Below are 13,035 nucleotides of genomic sequence, written 5' to 3'. Positions count from 1 at the left end.
GGCGACCCACGGATCAGCCCTCCGCGTCACAGCGGCGACCCACGGGTCAGCCCTCTTCTTGGCTGCTCCTTTCACGCCCGGTCCAGAGTGAACGTCTTGCGAAGCCTCTGCAGCCGACCTCTCTGGGCTGGTAGAAAGTTCTCCAGCCTCTGCTCCTGCACTCCTCCACTAGTTCCTGGTACTTGGCCCGTTTCCTCTCATTAGCTTCCTCTATGTGCTCTTCCCAGGGAACCGTAAGTTCCAGCATGATCAGGTGTGTTGAAGCCTCAGAGGTAATGATCATGTCTGGCCTCTGCTGGGAACTTCAGCTGCTTTCCCAGGTCGGCCTGCAGCTGCCAGTCAGAGGCTGTGTGGCGGAGGCCTGTTGTCTGTGGCCGTGCGCAGGGCTTCTCTCCAGAGTTCATGAAGGGGATTGTCCTCTTCGGGGCTTGCTGGGTTAGGGTTAGTCCTCTTCGGGGCTTGCTGGGTTAGGGTTAGGGTTAGTCCTCTTCGGGGCTTGCTGGTGCTTGCTGGTGCAGATGGCTGAGGCTTCACTTTCGGCAACTGCCTTAAGCACCTGGTCATGGCGCCAACGATAGCACCCATCTGCCAGGGCCTTTGGGCAGCTTCTGAGGAGATGTTTCAAGGAGCCTCTTCCAGAGCAGAGAGGCAAGAAGGTACCTCGCTCTTCCCCCGAACATGGAGGTTTGCTGGGCTTGGCAGGGCATCATAGACTGCTTTCTATATATATAAGTACAGTCTATATATATATAAGTACAGTCTATATTTAAGGGTTAGGGTTATTTGGGTAAATGTGAGATAATTTATAATTATTGTATTTTTAGGGTCGAAGCAGCAAAACCCAGACCCTCAGAGACCTGAAGCTAACCCCGACCCTCAGAGACCTGAAGCTAACCCAGACCCTCAGAGACCTGAAGCTAACCCAGACCCTCAGAGACCTGAAGCTAACCCAGACCCTCAGAGACCTGAAGCTAACCCCGACCCTCAGAGACCTGAAGCTAACCCAGACCCTCAGAGACCTGAAGCTAACCCAGACCCTCAGAGACCTGAAGCTGCTTCTGTAATAATCTACAGAGTCCAGAGTCAGTCCACGCTCTGGACTCATCTGCAGCTCGCTGATCGCTAACCCAGCTAACCCTGACCCTGACCCCTGACCCAGTGACCCCTCACCCTGACCCCTGACCCAGTGACCCTCAGCAGGGGGTCAGTGGTTCTTTAGGATCTGCCTTTAGACTCAAACTGGAGACAAAGACAAACGTTGGATGTTTAATTATTTATTGTGAACAGCTGACACGTTACAACCATCAGATCTGTCCTCTGTGGGACACCGTAGCTCAGATTTGTCCTCTGTGGGACACCGTAGCTCAGATTTGTCCTCTGTGGGACACCGCAGCTCAACTTCTCTACAGAATCATTATTAACCAAAAAATCACAAAAACGCTTTTTACAACATTTACTGAGAAAATTATTCATCTATTATTCACAGGACACAGTGGAGGACAGACCGTCCCTCAGTGAGGACAGACCATCCCTCAGTGGAGGACAGACTGTCCCTCAGTGGAGACGGTTCGTCCCTCAGTGAGGACAGACCGTCCCTCAGTGAGGACAGACCGTCCCTCAGTGGAGACAGACCGTTCCTCAGTGGAGACAGACCGTCCCTCAGTGAGGACAGACCGTCTCTCAGTGAGGACAGACCGTCCCTCAGTGGAGGACAGACCGTCCCTCAGTGAGGACGGTTCGTCCCTCAGTGTAGACAGACCGTCCCTCAGTGAGGACAGACCGTCCCTCAGTGAGGACAGACTGTCCCTCAGTGGAGGACAGACCGTCCCTCAGTGGAGACAGACCGTCCCTCAGTGAGGACAGACCGTCCCTCAGTGGAGGACAGACTGTCCCTAAGTGAGGACAGACCGTCCCTCAGTGAGGACAGACCGTCCCTCAGTGGAGACAGACCGTCCCTCAGTGGAGACAGACCGTCCCTCAGTGGAGGACAGACTGTCCCTAAGTGAGGACAGACCGTCCCTCAGTGAGGACAGACCGTCCCTCAGTGGAGGACAGACTGTCCCTAAGTGAGGACAGACCGTCCCTCAGTGAGGACAGACCGTCCCTCAGTGGAGGACAGACCGTCCCTCAGTGGAGGACAGACTGTCCCTCAGTGGAGGACAGACCGTCCCTCAGTGGAGACAGACCGTCCCTCAGTCAGGACAGACCGTCCCTCAGTGAGGACAGACCGTCCCTCAGTGAGGACAGACTGTCCCTAAGTGGAGGACAGACCGTCCCTCAGTGGAGACAGACCGTCCCTCAGTCAGGACAGACCGTCCCTCAGTGGAAGACGGTCTGTCTCCAGCGCTTGTCGGGGGTGAAGGGCCAGAGACAGTCGGTGATGGCGGAGGTGAAAGGTCGCGGGGTCACGCTCAGGTTCAGCAGCTCCAGGCGGGAACAGTTCAGCTGGCTGTTGATTGGACGAGGAGCCGAAGCTGCTGGCTGCTCGGTGAGCTGCAGACAGACAGGAAGTAATCAATGACATCATCAATGACATCATCAATGACATCATCAATGACATCATGAACACAGTTTATGTCTCAATATATTTACAGATACAGTAAACCCTCACTCATCAGCTGTTTGACCCTCACCCATCAGCTGATTGACCCTCACCCATCAGCTGATTGACCCTCACCCATCAGCTGATTGACCCCCACCCATCAGCTGTTTGACCCTCACCCATCAGCTGTTTGACCCTCACCCATCAGCTGTGTGACCTGCTGTCCATCAGCTGATTGACCCTCACCCATCAGCTGTTTGCCCCTCACCCATCAGCTGTTTGACCCTCACCCATCAGCTGATTGACCCTCACCCATCAGCTGTTTGACCCTCACCCATCAGCTGTTTGACCTGCTGTCCATCAGCTGATTGACCCTCACCCATCAGCTGTTTGACCCTCACCCATCAGCTGTTTGACCCTCACCCATCAGCTGATTGACCCTCACCCATCAGCTGATTGACCCCCACCCATCAGCTGTTTGACCCTAACCCATCAGCTGATTGACCCTAACCCATCAGCTGTTTGACCCTCACCCATCAGCTGATTGACCCTCACCCATCAGCTGTTTGACCCTCACCCATCAGCTGTTTGACCCTAACCCATCAGCTGTTTGACCTGCTGTCCATCAGCTGATTGACCCTCACCCATCAGCTGTTTGACCCTCACCCATCAGCTGTTTGACCCTCACCCATCAGCTGTTTGACCCTCACCCATCAGCTGATTGACCCTCACCCATCAGCTGTTTGACCCCCACCCATCAGCTGTTTGACCCCCACCCATCAGCTGTTTGACCCTAACCCATCAGCTGTTTGACCCCCACCCATCAGCTGTTTGACCCCCACCCATCAGCTGTTTGACCCCAACCCATCAGCTGTTTGACCCCCACCCATCAGCTGATTGACCCTCACCCATCAGCTGTTTGACCCTCACCCATCAGCTGATTGACCCTAACCCATCAGCTGTTTGACCCTAACCCATCAGCTGTTTGACCCTAACCCATCAGCTGTTTGACCCTCACCCATCAGCTGTTTGACCCTAATCCATCAGCTGTTTGACCCTCACCCATCAGCTGTTTGACCCTAATCCATCAGCTGTTTGACCCTCACCCATCAGCTGTTTGACCCTAATCCATCAGCTGTTTGACCCCCACCCATCAGCTGATACTTACAGGAATGAGGTGATTGGACGGCAGGTTGAAGGCCTGAGCGATGGCGACGGCCGTCTCATATTTGGTCATCTGCTCTTTACCCGAGAAATGGAAGATCCCTCTGATAGACGGGTCCTGGAGAGACAGACAGGCAGGGGGTGAGACAGGTACTGGAGAGACAGACAGGCAGGGAGTGAGACAGGTACTGGAGAGACAGACAGGCAGGGGGTGAGACAGGTACCTGTCTCCCTCTCTGGGACAGACGGGTACCTGTCTCCCTCTCTGGGACAGGCAGAAACAGACAGACGGGTACCTGTCTCCCTCTCTGGGACAGACAGAAACAGACAGACGGGTACCTGTCTCCCTCTCTCGGACAGACGGGTACCTGTCTCCCCTCTCTGGGACAGACAGAAACAGACAGACAGGTACCTGTCTCCCTCTCTGGGACAGGCAGAAACAGACAGACGGGTACCTGTCTCCCTCTCTGGGACAGACAGAAACAGACAGACAGGTACCTGTCTCCCTCTCTGGGACAGACAGAAACAGACAGACAGGTACCTGTCTCCCTCTCTGGGACAGACAGAAACAGACAGACGGGTACCTGTCTCCCTCTCTGGGACAGACGGGTACCTGTCTCCCTCTCTGGGACAGACAGAAACAGACAGACGGGTACCTGTCTCCCTCTCTGGGACAGACAGGAACAGACAGACGGGTACCTGTCTCCCTCTCTCGGACAGCTTCCTGCAGACGGCGGCGACGTCGCGGGCGTCGGTGGGGAACCGCTGCTGGCAGTGATCCAACGTGCAGCTTTCTGTCGCCTCCTGAACTTTGAGCCACAACGACGTCACGGCGCTCTCAGACACCGACTCCACCTCCCCGAACAGCACGGGCACCCTGAGGACCACCGCACCTACACACACACACACACACACACACACACACACACACACACACACACACACACACACACACACACACACACACACACACACACACACACACACAGGTAAATGTCTGAGGTTACTTAAAGGAAGCAGATATAAGGTCAGAGGTTAGGGTTCCTGTACCGCTCTGTAACAGGATGTGATGTCACACAGGTGAGACAGTAACAGGATGTGATGTCACACAGGTGAGACAGTAACAGGATGTGATGTCACAGGTACCTGGACAGTGTCGCAGCGCCTCCCTCTCTCCCTCCAGCTTGCTGCGGCCGTAGAGGTTCAGAGGGTTCGGGCTGTCGTCCTCTCCGTACGGCGGGTTCCTCCCGTCAAACACGTAGTCCGTACTGATGTAGAGGAAGAACGCTCCGCACACCGCTAGAACATAGAACACAGAGAACACAGAGAACACGGCTGAGACATAGAACACAGAGAACACGGCTAGAACATAGAACACATAGAACACGGAGAACACGGCTGAGACATAGAACACAGAGAACACGGCTGAGACATAGAACACAGAGAACACGGCTGAGACATAGAACACAGAGAACACGGCTGAGACATAGAACACAGAGAACACGGCTGAGACATAGAACACAGAGAACACGGCTGAGACATAGAACACAGAGAACACGGCTGAGACATAGAACACGGAGAACACGGCTGAGACATAGAACACGGAGAACACGGCTGAGACAGAGAACACGGCTGAGACATAGAACACAGAGAACACGGCTGAGACATAGAACACGGAGAACACGGCTGAGACATAGAACACGGAGAACCCGTAGAGAACACGTACCTGCCTCCCTGGCGAGCGCGCTCGTGGCGTGCACGTTCAGGTTGACCGCCGCCTCCGTGTGTCTCTCTACGACGTCCGGACGTCGCTCCGCCGCGCAGTGAACCACCACCTCCGGCTGGGGGGACACAGACCGGGTTAGGGTTAGTCCTGGACCCTGTAGTCCTGAACCCTGTAGTCCTGTACCTACTGTAGTCCTGAACCCTGTAGTCCTGTACCGACTGTAGTCCTGTACCTACTGTAGTCCTGTACCGACTGTAGTCCTGTACTGACTGACTGTAGTCCTGTACCTACTGTAGTCCTGTACCGACTGTAGTCCTGTACCTACTGACTGTAGTCCTGTACCGACTGACTGTAGTCCTGTACCTACTGTAGTCCTGTACTGACTGTAGTCCTGTACCTACTGTAGTCCTGTACCTACTGACTGTAGTCCTGAACCCTGTAGTCCTGTACCTACTGTAGTCCTGTACTGACTGTAGTCCTGTACCGACTGACTGTAGTCCTGGACCCTGTAGTCCTGTACCTACTGTAGTCCTGTACTGACTGTAGTCCTGTACCTACTGACTGTAGTCCTGGACCCTGTAGTCCTGTACCTACTGACTGTAGTCCTGTACCTACTGTAGTCCTGTACCTACTGTAGTCCTGTACCTACTGTAGTCCTGTACCTACTGACTGTAGTCCTGGACCCTGTAGTCCTGTACCTACTGACTGTAGTCCTGTGCCTACTGACTGTAGTCCTGTGCCTACTGTAGTCCTGTACCTACTGACTGTAGTCCTGTACCGACTGTAGTCCTGTACCGACTGACTGTAGTCCTGGACCCTGTAGTCCTGTACCTACTGACTGTAGTCCTGTACCTACTGTAGTCCTGTACCTACTGACTGTAGTCCTGTACCGACTGACTGTAGTCCTGGACCCTGTAGTCCTGTACCTACTGTAGTCCTGTACTGACTGTAGTCCTGTACCTACTGACTGTAGTCCTGTGCCTACTGTAGTCCTGTACCGACTGACTGTAGTCCTGGACCCTGTAGTCCTGTACCTACTGACTGTAGTCCTGTGCCTACTGTAGTCCTGTACCGACTGACTGTAGTCCTGGACCCTGTAGTCCTGTACCGACTGACTGTAGTCCTGGACCCTGTAGTCCTGTACCTACTGACTGTAGTCCTGTACCGACTGACTGTAGTCCTGGACCCTGTAGTCCTGTACCGACTGACTGTAGTCCTGGACCCTGTAGTCCTGTACCTACCAACTGTAGTCCTGTACCGACTGTAGTCCTGTACCTACTGACTGTAGTCCTGGACCCTGTAGTCCTGTACCTACCGACTGTAGTCCTGTACCGACTGTAGTCCTGTACCGACTGTAGTCCTGAACCCTGTAGTCCTGTACCTACTGTAGTCCTGTACTGACTGTAGTCCTGTACCTACCGACTGTAGTCCTGTACCTACTGTAGTCCTGTACTGACTGTAGTCCTGTACCTACTGACTGTAGTCCTGTACCGACTGTAGTCCTGAACCTACCGACTGTAGTCCTGTACCTACCTACTGTAGTCCTGTACCGACTGTAGTCCTGTACCTACCTACTGTAGTCCTGTACCTACTGTAGTCCTGTACCTACTGACTGTAGTCCTGTACCTACTGTAGTCCTGTACCTACTGACTGTAGTCCTGTACCTACTGACTGTAGTCCTGTACCGACTGTAGTCCTGTACCTACTGTAGTCCTGTACCTACTGTAGTCCTGTACCTACTGTAGTCCTGTACCTACTGACTGTAGTCCTGTACCTACCGACTGTAGTCCAGTACTGACTGTAGTCCTGTACCTACTGACTGTAGTCCTGTACCTACTGTAGTCCTGTACCGACTGTAGTCCTGTACCGACTGTAGTCCTGTACCTACCGACTGTAGTCCTGTACCTACCGACTGTAGTCCTGTACCGACTGTAGTCCTGTACCGACTGTAGTCCTGTACCGACTGACTGTAGTCCTGTACCGACTGTAGTCCTGAACCCTGTAGTCCTGTACCGACTGTAGTCCTGTACCTACTGACTGTAGTCCTGTACCTACAGTAGTCCTGTACCTACTGTAGTCCTGTACCGACTGACTGTAGTCCTGTACCTACTGTAGTCCTGTACCTACTGTAGTCCTGTACTGACTGTAGTCCTGTACCTACCGACTGTAGTCCAGTACTGACTGTAGTCCTGTACCGACTGTAGTCCTGTACCGACTGTAGTCCTGTACCGACTGTAGTCCTGTACCTACTGTAGTCCTGTACCGACTGTAGTCCTGTACCTACTGTAGTCCTGTACCTACTGACTGTAGTCCTGTACCTACTGACTGTAGTCCTGTACCGACTGTAGTCCTGTACCGACTGTAGTCCTGTACCTACTGTAGTCCTGTACTGACTGTAGTCCTGTACCTACTGTAGTCCTGTACCGACTGTAGTCCTGTACCTACTGACTGTAGTCCTGTACCTACTGACTGTAGTCCTGTACCTACTGTAGTCCTGTACCTACTGACTGTAGTCCTGTACCTACCGACTGTAGTCCAGTACTGACTGTAGTCCTGTACCTACTGACTGTAGTCCTGTACCGACTGTAGTCCTGTACCTACCGACTGTAGTCCTGTACCTACCGACTGTAGTCCTGTACCGACTGTAGTCCTGTACCGACTGTAGTCCTGTACCGACTGACTGTAGTCCTGTACCGACTGTAGTCCTGAACCCTGTAGTCCTGTACCGACTGTAGTCCTGTACCTACTGACTGTAGTCCTGTACCTACAGTAGTCCTGTACCTACTGTAGTCCTGTACCTACTGTAGTCCTGTACCTACTGTAGTCCTGTACCTACCGACTGTAGTCCAGTACTGACTGTAGTCCTGTACCGACTGTAGTCCTGTACCGACTGTAGTCCTGTACCGACTGTAGTCCTGTACCTACTGTAGTCCTGTACCGACTGTAGTCCTGTACCTACTGTAGTCCTGTACCTACTGACTGTAGTCCTGTACCTACTGACTGTAGTCCTGTACCGACTGTAGTCCTGTACCGACTGTAGTCCTGTACCTACTGTAGTCCTGTACTGACTGTAGTCCTGTACCTACTGTAGTCCTGTACCGACTGTAGTCCTGTACCTACTGACTGTAGTCCTGTACCTACTGACTGTAGTCCTGTACCTACTGTAGTCCTGTACCTACTGACTGTAGTCCTGTACCTACTGTAGTCCTGTACCTACTGTAGTCCTGTACCTACTGTAGTCCTGTACCTACTGTAGTCCTGTACCGACTGTAGTCCTGTACCGACTGTAGTCCTGTGCCGACTGACTGTAGTCCTGAACCCTGTAGTCCTGTACCGACTGTAGTCCTGTACCTACTGACTGTAGTCCTGTACCTACTGTAGTCCTGTACCGACTGTAGTCCTGTACCTACCGACTGTAGTCCTGTACTGACTGTAGTCCTGTACCTACTGACTGTAGTCCTGTACCGACTGTAGTCCTGTACCTACTGACTGTAGTCCTGTACCTACTGTAGTCCTGTACTGACTGTAGTCCTGTACCTACTGACTGTAGTCCTGTACCGACTGTAGTCCTGTACCTACTGACTGTAGTCCTGTACCTACTGTAGTCCTGTACTGACTGTAGTCCTGTACCTACCGACTGTAGTCCTGTATCTACTGTAGTCCTGTACCTACTGTAGTCCTGAACCTACCGACTGTAGTCCTGTACCTACTGACTGTAGTCCTGTACCTACTGTAGTCCTGTACTGACTGTAGTCCTGTACCGACTGTAGTCCTGTACCTACTGTAGTCCTGTACCTACTGACTGTAGTCCTGTACCTACCGACTGTAGTCCTGTATCTACCTACTGTAGTCCTCTACCTACTGTAGTCCTGTACCGACTGTAGTCCTGTACCTACTGTAGTCCTGTACCTACCGACTGTAGTCCTGTACCGACTGTAGTCCTGTACCTACCGACTGTAGTCCTGTACTGACTGTAGTCCTGTACCTACTGACTGTAGTCCTGTACCTACTGACTGTAGTCCTGTACCTACTGACTGTAGTCCTGTACTGACTGTAGTCCTGTACCGACTGTAGTCCTGTACCTACTGACTGTAGTCCTGTACCTACTGACTGTAGTCCTGGACCCTGTAGTCCTGTACCTACTGTAGTCCTGTACCTACTGTAGTCCTGTACCGACTGTAGTCCTGTACCTACCGACTGTAGTCCTGCACCTACCGACTGTAGTCCTGTACCGACTGTAGTCCTGTACCTACCGACTGTAGTCCTGTACCTACTGTAGTCCTGTACCGACTGTAGTCCTGTACCTACCGACTGTAGTCCTGTACCTACCGACTGTAGTCCTGTACCTACTGACTGTAGTCCTGTACCTACTGTAGTCCTGTACCGACTGACTGTAGTCCTGGACCCTGTAGTCCTGTACCTACCGACTGTAGTCCTGTACCTACTGACTGTAGTCCTGTACCTACTGACTGTAGTCCTGGACCCTGTAGTCCTGTACCTTCTGTAGTCCTGTACCTACCGTAGTCCTGTACCGACTGTAGTCCTGTACCTACTGACTGTAGTCCTGTACCGACTGTAGTCCTGTACTGACTGTAGTCCTGGACCCTGTAGTCCTGTATCTACTGACTGTAGTCCTGTACTGACTGACTGTAGTCCTGAACCCTGTAGTCCTGAACCCTGTAGTCCTGTACCTACTGTAGTCCTGGACCCTGTAGTCCTGTACCTTGTATTCTTGGAGCAGACCCCGGACGGCGTCCTCGTCGGTGAGGTCACAGCGGAGGAGTCGTGGTCTGGCCCTCCGGTACCCGGTCCCGATCACCAACCAGCCGTTGTTCTCGAACTCTTTGCAGACGGCCCGACCCAGGAGACCGGTTGCCCCGGTAACCAGGACCCTGTGAGCCGGGACCGGCCCCTCCTCCTGAAATACACACACAGGGGTCAAAGGTCAGACGATGAGTCGGTGTTGTCATGGAAACCAAACATCCATCAATGCAGCGTGAAGCATTTCTGCCTTAGAACGTCTGAAAGGCTCCAAAATCTGTTTCCAGTTAAAGTCCCACGTAGAACCCTGAGAACCGGCTCAGACCGGCTCAGACCGGCTGCACGCCCGCTCGCTGTTTGTCTCGAGTCTCGTGTCCTCTTCAGCCTCCACGTTGTCCTCTTCAGCCCCCGGGTTCTCCTCTTCAGCCTCCACGTTGTCCTCTTCAGCCTCCGGGTTCTCCTCTTCAGCCCCCGGGTTCTCCTCTTCAGCCTCCACGTTCTCCTCTTCAGCCTCCACGTTGTCCTCTTCAGCCTCCCGGTTCTCCTCTTCAGCCCCCGGGTTCTCCTCTTCAGCCTCCACGTTCTCCTCTTCAGCCTCCACGTTGTCCTCTTCAGCCTCCCGGTTCTCCTCTTCAGCCCCCGGGTTCTCCTCTTCAGCCTCCACGTTCTCCTCTTCAGCCTCCTCGTTCTCCTCTTCAGCCTCCGGGTTCTCCTCTTCAGCCCCCAGGTTCTCCTCTTCAGCCTCCACGTTCTCCTCTTCAGCCTCCGGGTTCTCCTCTTCAGCCTTCACGTTCTCCTCTTCAGCCTCCGGGTTCTCCTCTTCAGCCTCCGGGTTCTCCTCTTCAGCCCCCGGGTTCTCCTCTTCAGCCTCCTCGTTCTCCTCTTCAGCCTCCGGGTTCTCCTCTTCAGCCTTCACGTTCTCCTCTTCAGCCTCCGGGTTCTCCTCTTCAGCCCCCGGGTTCTCCTCTTCAGCCTCCCCGTTCTCCTCTTCAGCCTCCCGGTTCTCCTCTTCAGCCTCCGGGTTCTCCTCTTCAGCCTTCACGTTCTCCTCTTCAGCCTCCGGGTTCTCCTCTTCAGCCCCCGGGTGCTCCTCTTCAGCCTCCACGTTCTCCTCTTCAGCCTCCGGGTTCTCCTCTTCAGCCTCCGGGTTCTCCTCTTCAGCCTCCGGGTTCTCCTCTTCAGCTTCCTCGTTCTCCTCTTCAGCCTCCGGGTTCTCCTCTTCAGCCTCCCGGTTCTCCTCTTCAGCCCCCGGGTTCTCCTCTTCAGCCCCCGGGTTCTCCTCTTCAGCCTCCTCGTTCTCCTCTTCAGCCTCCGGGTTCTCCTCTTCAGCCTCCTCGTTCTCCTCTTCAGCCTCCTCGTTCTCCTCTTCAGTCTCCCGGTTCTCCTCTTCAGCCTCCGGGTTCTCCTCTTCAGCTTCCTCGTTCTCCTCTTCAGCCTTCACACACACACACACACACACACACACACACACACACACACACACACACACACACAGTAACACACACACACTGTAACACACACACAGTAACACACACACACACACACACAGTAACACACACACAGTAACACACACACACACACAGCAACACACACACAGTAACACACACACACAGTAACACACACACACACACACACACACACACACTGTAACACACACACACACACACACACACTAACTTATTTAATGTATTAAACAGTTTAATCAGCAGCCTCTTTCTCCGTGCACTGTGCTCGTGCACTGTGCTCGTGACACTGTTGCACTTTGCTCCTTTAATGAGGAAATAAAGTTCAGATAAAACTTAAAGATCAGCCGGTGTGCACGCGCCTCGGTGTCTACCTGGACCAGGTGCACGCGCCTCGGTGTTTACCTGAACCAGGTGCACGCGGCCCGGGCTGAAGTGAATCCTCAGTTCTGCGCCTGCGCGGCTCATCTCTCCTGTAATCGATACTTGTGCTGATCGATATCTGATTATTGGTCCTATTGGTGATCGATCATTGATCCGTCTGCTGCGGCTGATGCGCACTTCCTCTCTGCACTTCCGCCCTCACAGTGGTCAGCTGACTGCCGTAAAGCAGCTGTCGCGGTGAGGCTAGATGTTAGCATGCAGGCTAACACGCACTCTATAAGAAACAATGCATTATGAGAAATAACCGGCACCGGGAGCCGGTTTAAAGGAGACTCACCTCCGAACCGGACCCGGTCATCTGATTCCAGACCCGCATGAATCCGCACAGACCCGCACAGACCTCCCGCTGCGGTGCAACGCTTCTTCTGCTGCTGCTGATTAACGGGCGCGTTACCGCCACCTGCTGGAGACACGTGACTCCTGTGCAGTGTGACGTCACTTTAACTCCGAATATATTTAACTTTATTTTATTATTTTACCTCAGATCACAGAGAACACAGAGAACAGAGAGAACAGAGAGAACACAGAGAACAGCTCTAGCTGAGGAACTTCAGATAGGAACAAGTGGAACAGCCTTCAGTATCTAAAACCTGAGTTGATGTGTTCTCTGTTCTCTGTGTTCTCTGTTCTCTGTGTTCTCTGTTCTCTGTGTTCTCTCTGTTCTCTGTTCTCTCTGTTCTCTGTGTTCTCTCTGTTCTCTGTTCTCTGTGTTCTCTCTGTTCTCTGTGTTCTCTGTTCTATCTGTTCTCTGTGTTCTCTGTGTTCTCTGTGTTCTCTGTTCTCTGTTCTCTGTGTTCTCTCTGTTCTCTGTGTTCTCTGTTCTCTGTGTTCTCTCTGTTCTCTGTTCTATCTGTTCTCTGTGTTCTCTCTGTTCTCTGTTCTCTGTGTTCTATCTGTTCTCTCTGTTCTCTCTGTTCTCTCTGTTCTATCTGTTC

General features: G+C 53.1%; 1 protein-coding gene across 2 annotated transcripts; it reads right to left on the bottom strand.

Annotated features, from left to right (window-relative positions):
* Positions 1-2,240: 2,240 nt before the first annotated feature.
* Positions 2,241-12,487, bottom strand: mat2b (methionine adenosyltransferase II, beta). 2 transcript variants are annotated; one of them, XM_053332227.1, is made up of 7 exons: positions 12,062-12,227; positions 10,156-10,350; positions 5,433-5,547; positions 4,853-5,005; positions 4,406-4,599; positions 3,711-3,824; positions 2,241-2,493 (listed from the first exon to the last, which is right to left on the bottom strand). In XM_053332227.1, exons 1-7 carry the CDS (start codon positions 12,122-12,124, stop codon positions 2,320-2,322), a joined length of 1,008 nt encoding a protein of 335 aa, XP_053188202.1. In that variant the 5' UTR covers positions 12,125-12,227; the 3' UTR covers positions 2,241-2,319. The 2 variants fall into 2 exon arrangements, with proteins under 2 accessions (XP_053188202.1, XP_053188203.1); XM_053332228.1 differs by lacking the exon at positions 12,062-12,227 and adding an exon at positions 12,378-12,487 and having other exon boundaries at positions 2,243-2,493.
* Between the last annotated feature and the right edge of the window lie 548 nt (positions 12,488-13,035).

The sequence above is a fragment of the Scomber japonicus genome, chromosome 13 (genome assembly GCF_027409825.1).
Source record: "Scomber japonicus isolate fScoJap1 chromosome 13, fScoJap1.pri, whole genome shotgun sequence".
NCBI lineage: Eukaryota > Metazoa > Chordata > Actinopteri > Scombriformes > Scombridae > Scomber > Scomber japonicus.
Note: the sequence above shows the minus strand (reverse complement) of the source record. Positions and strands in the feature narration are given on the sequence as shown.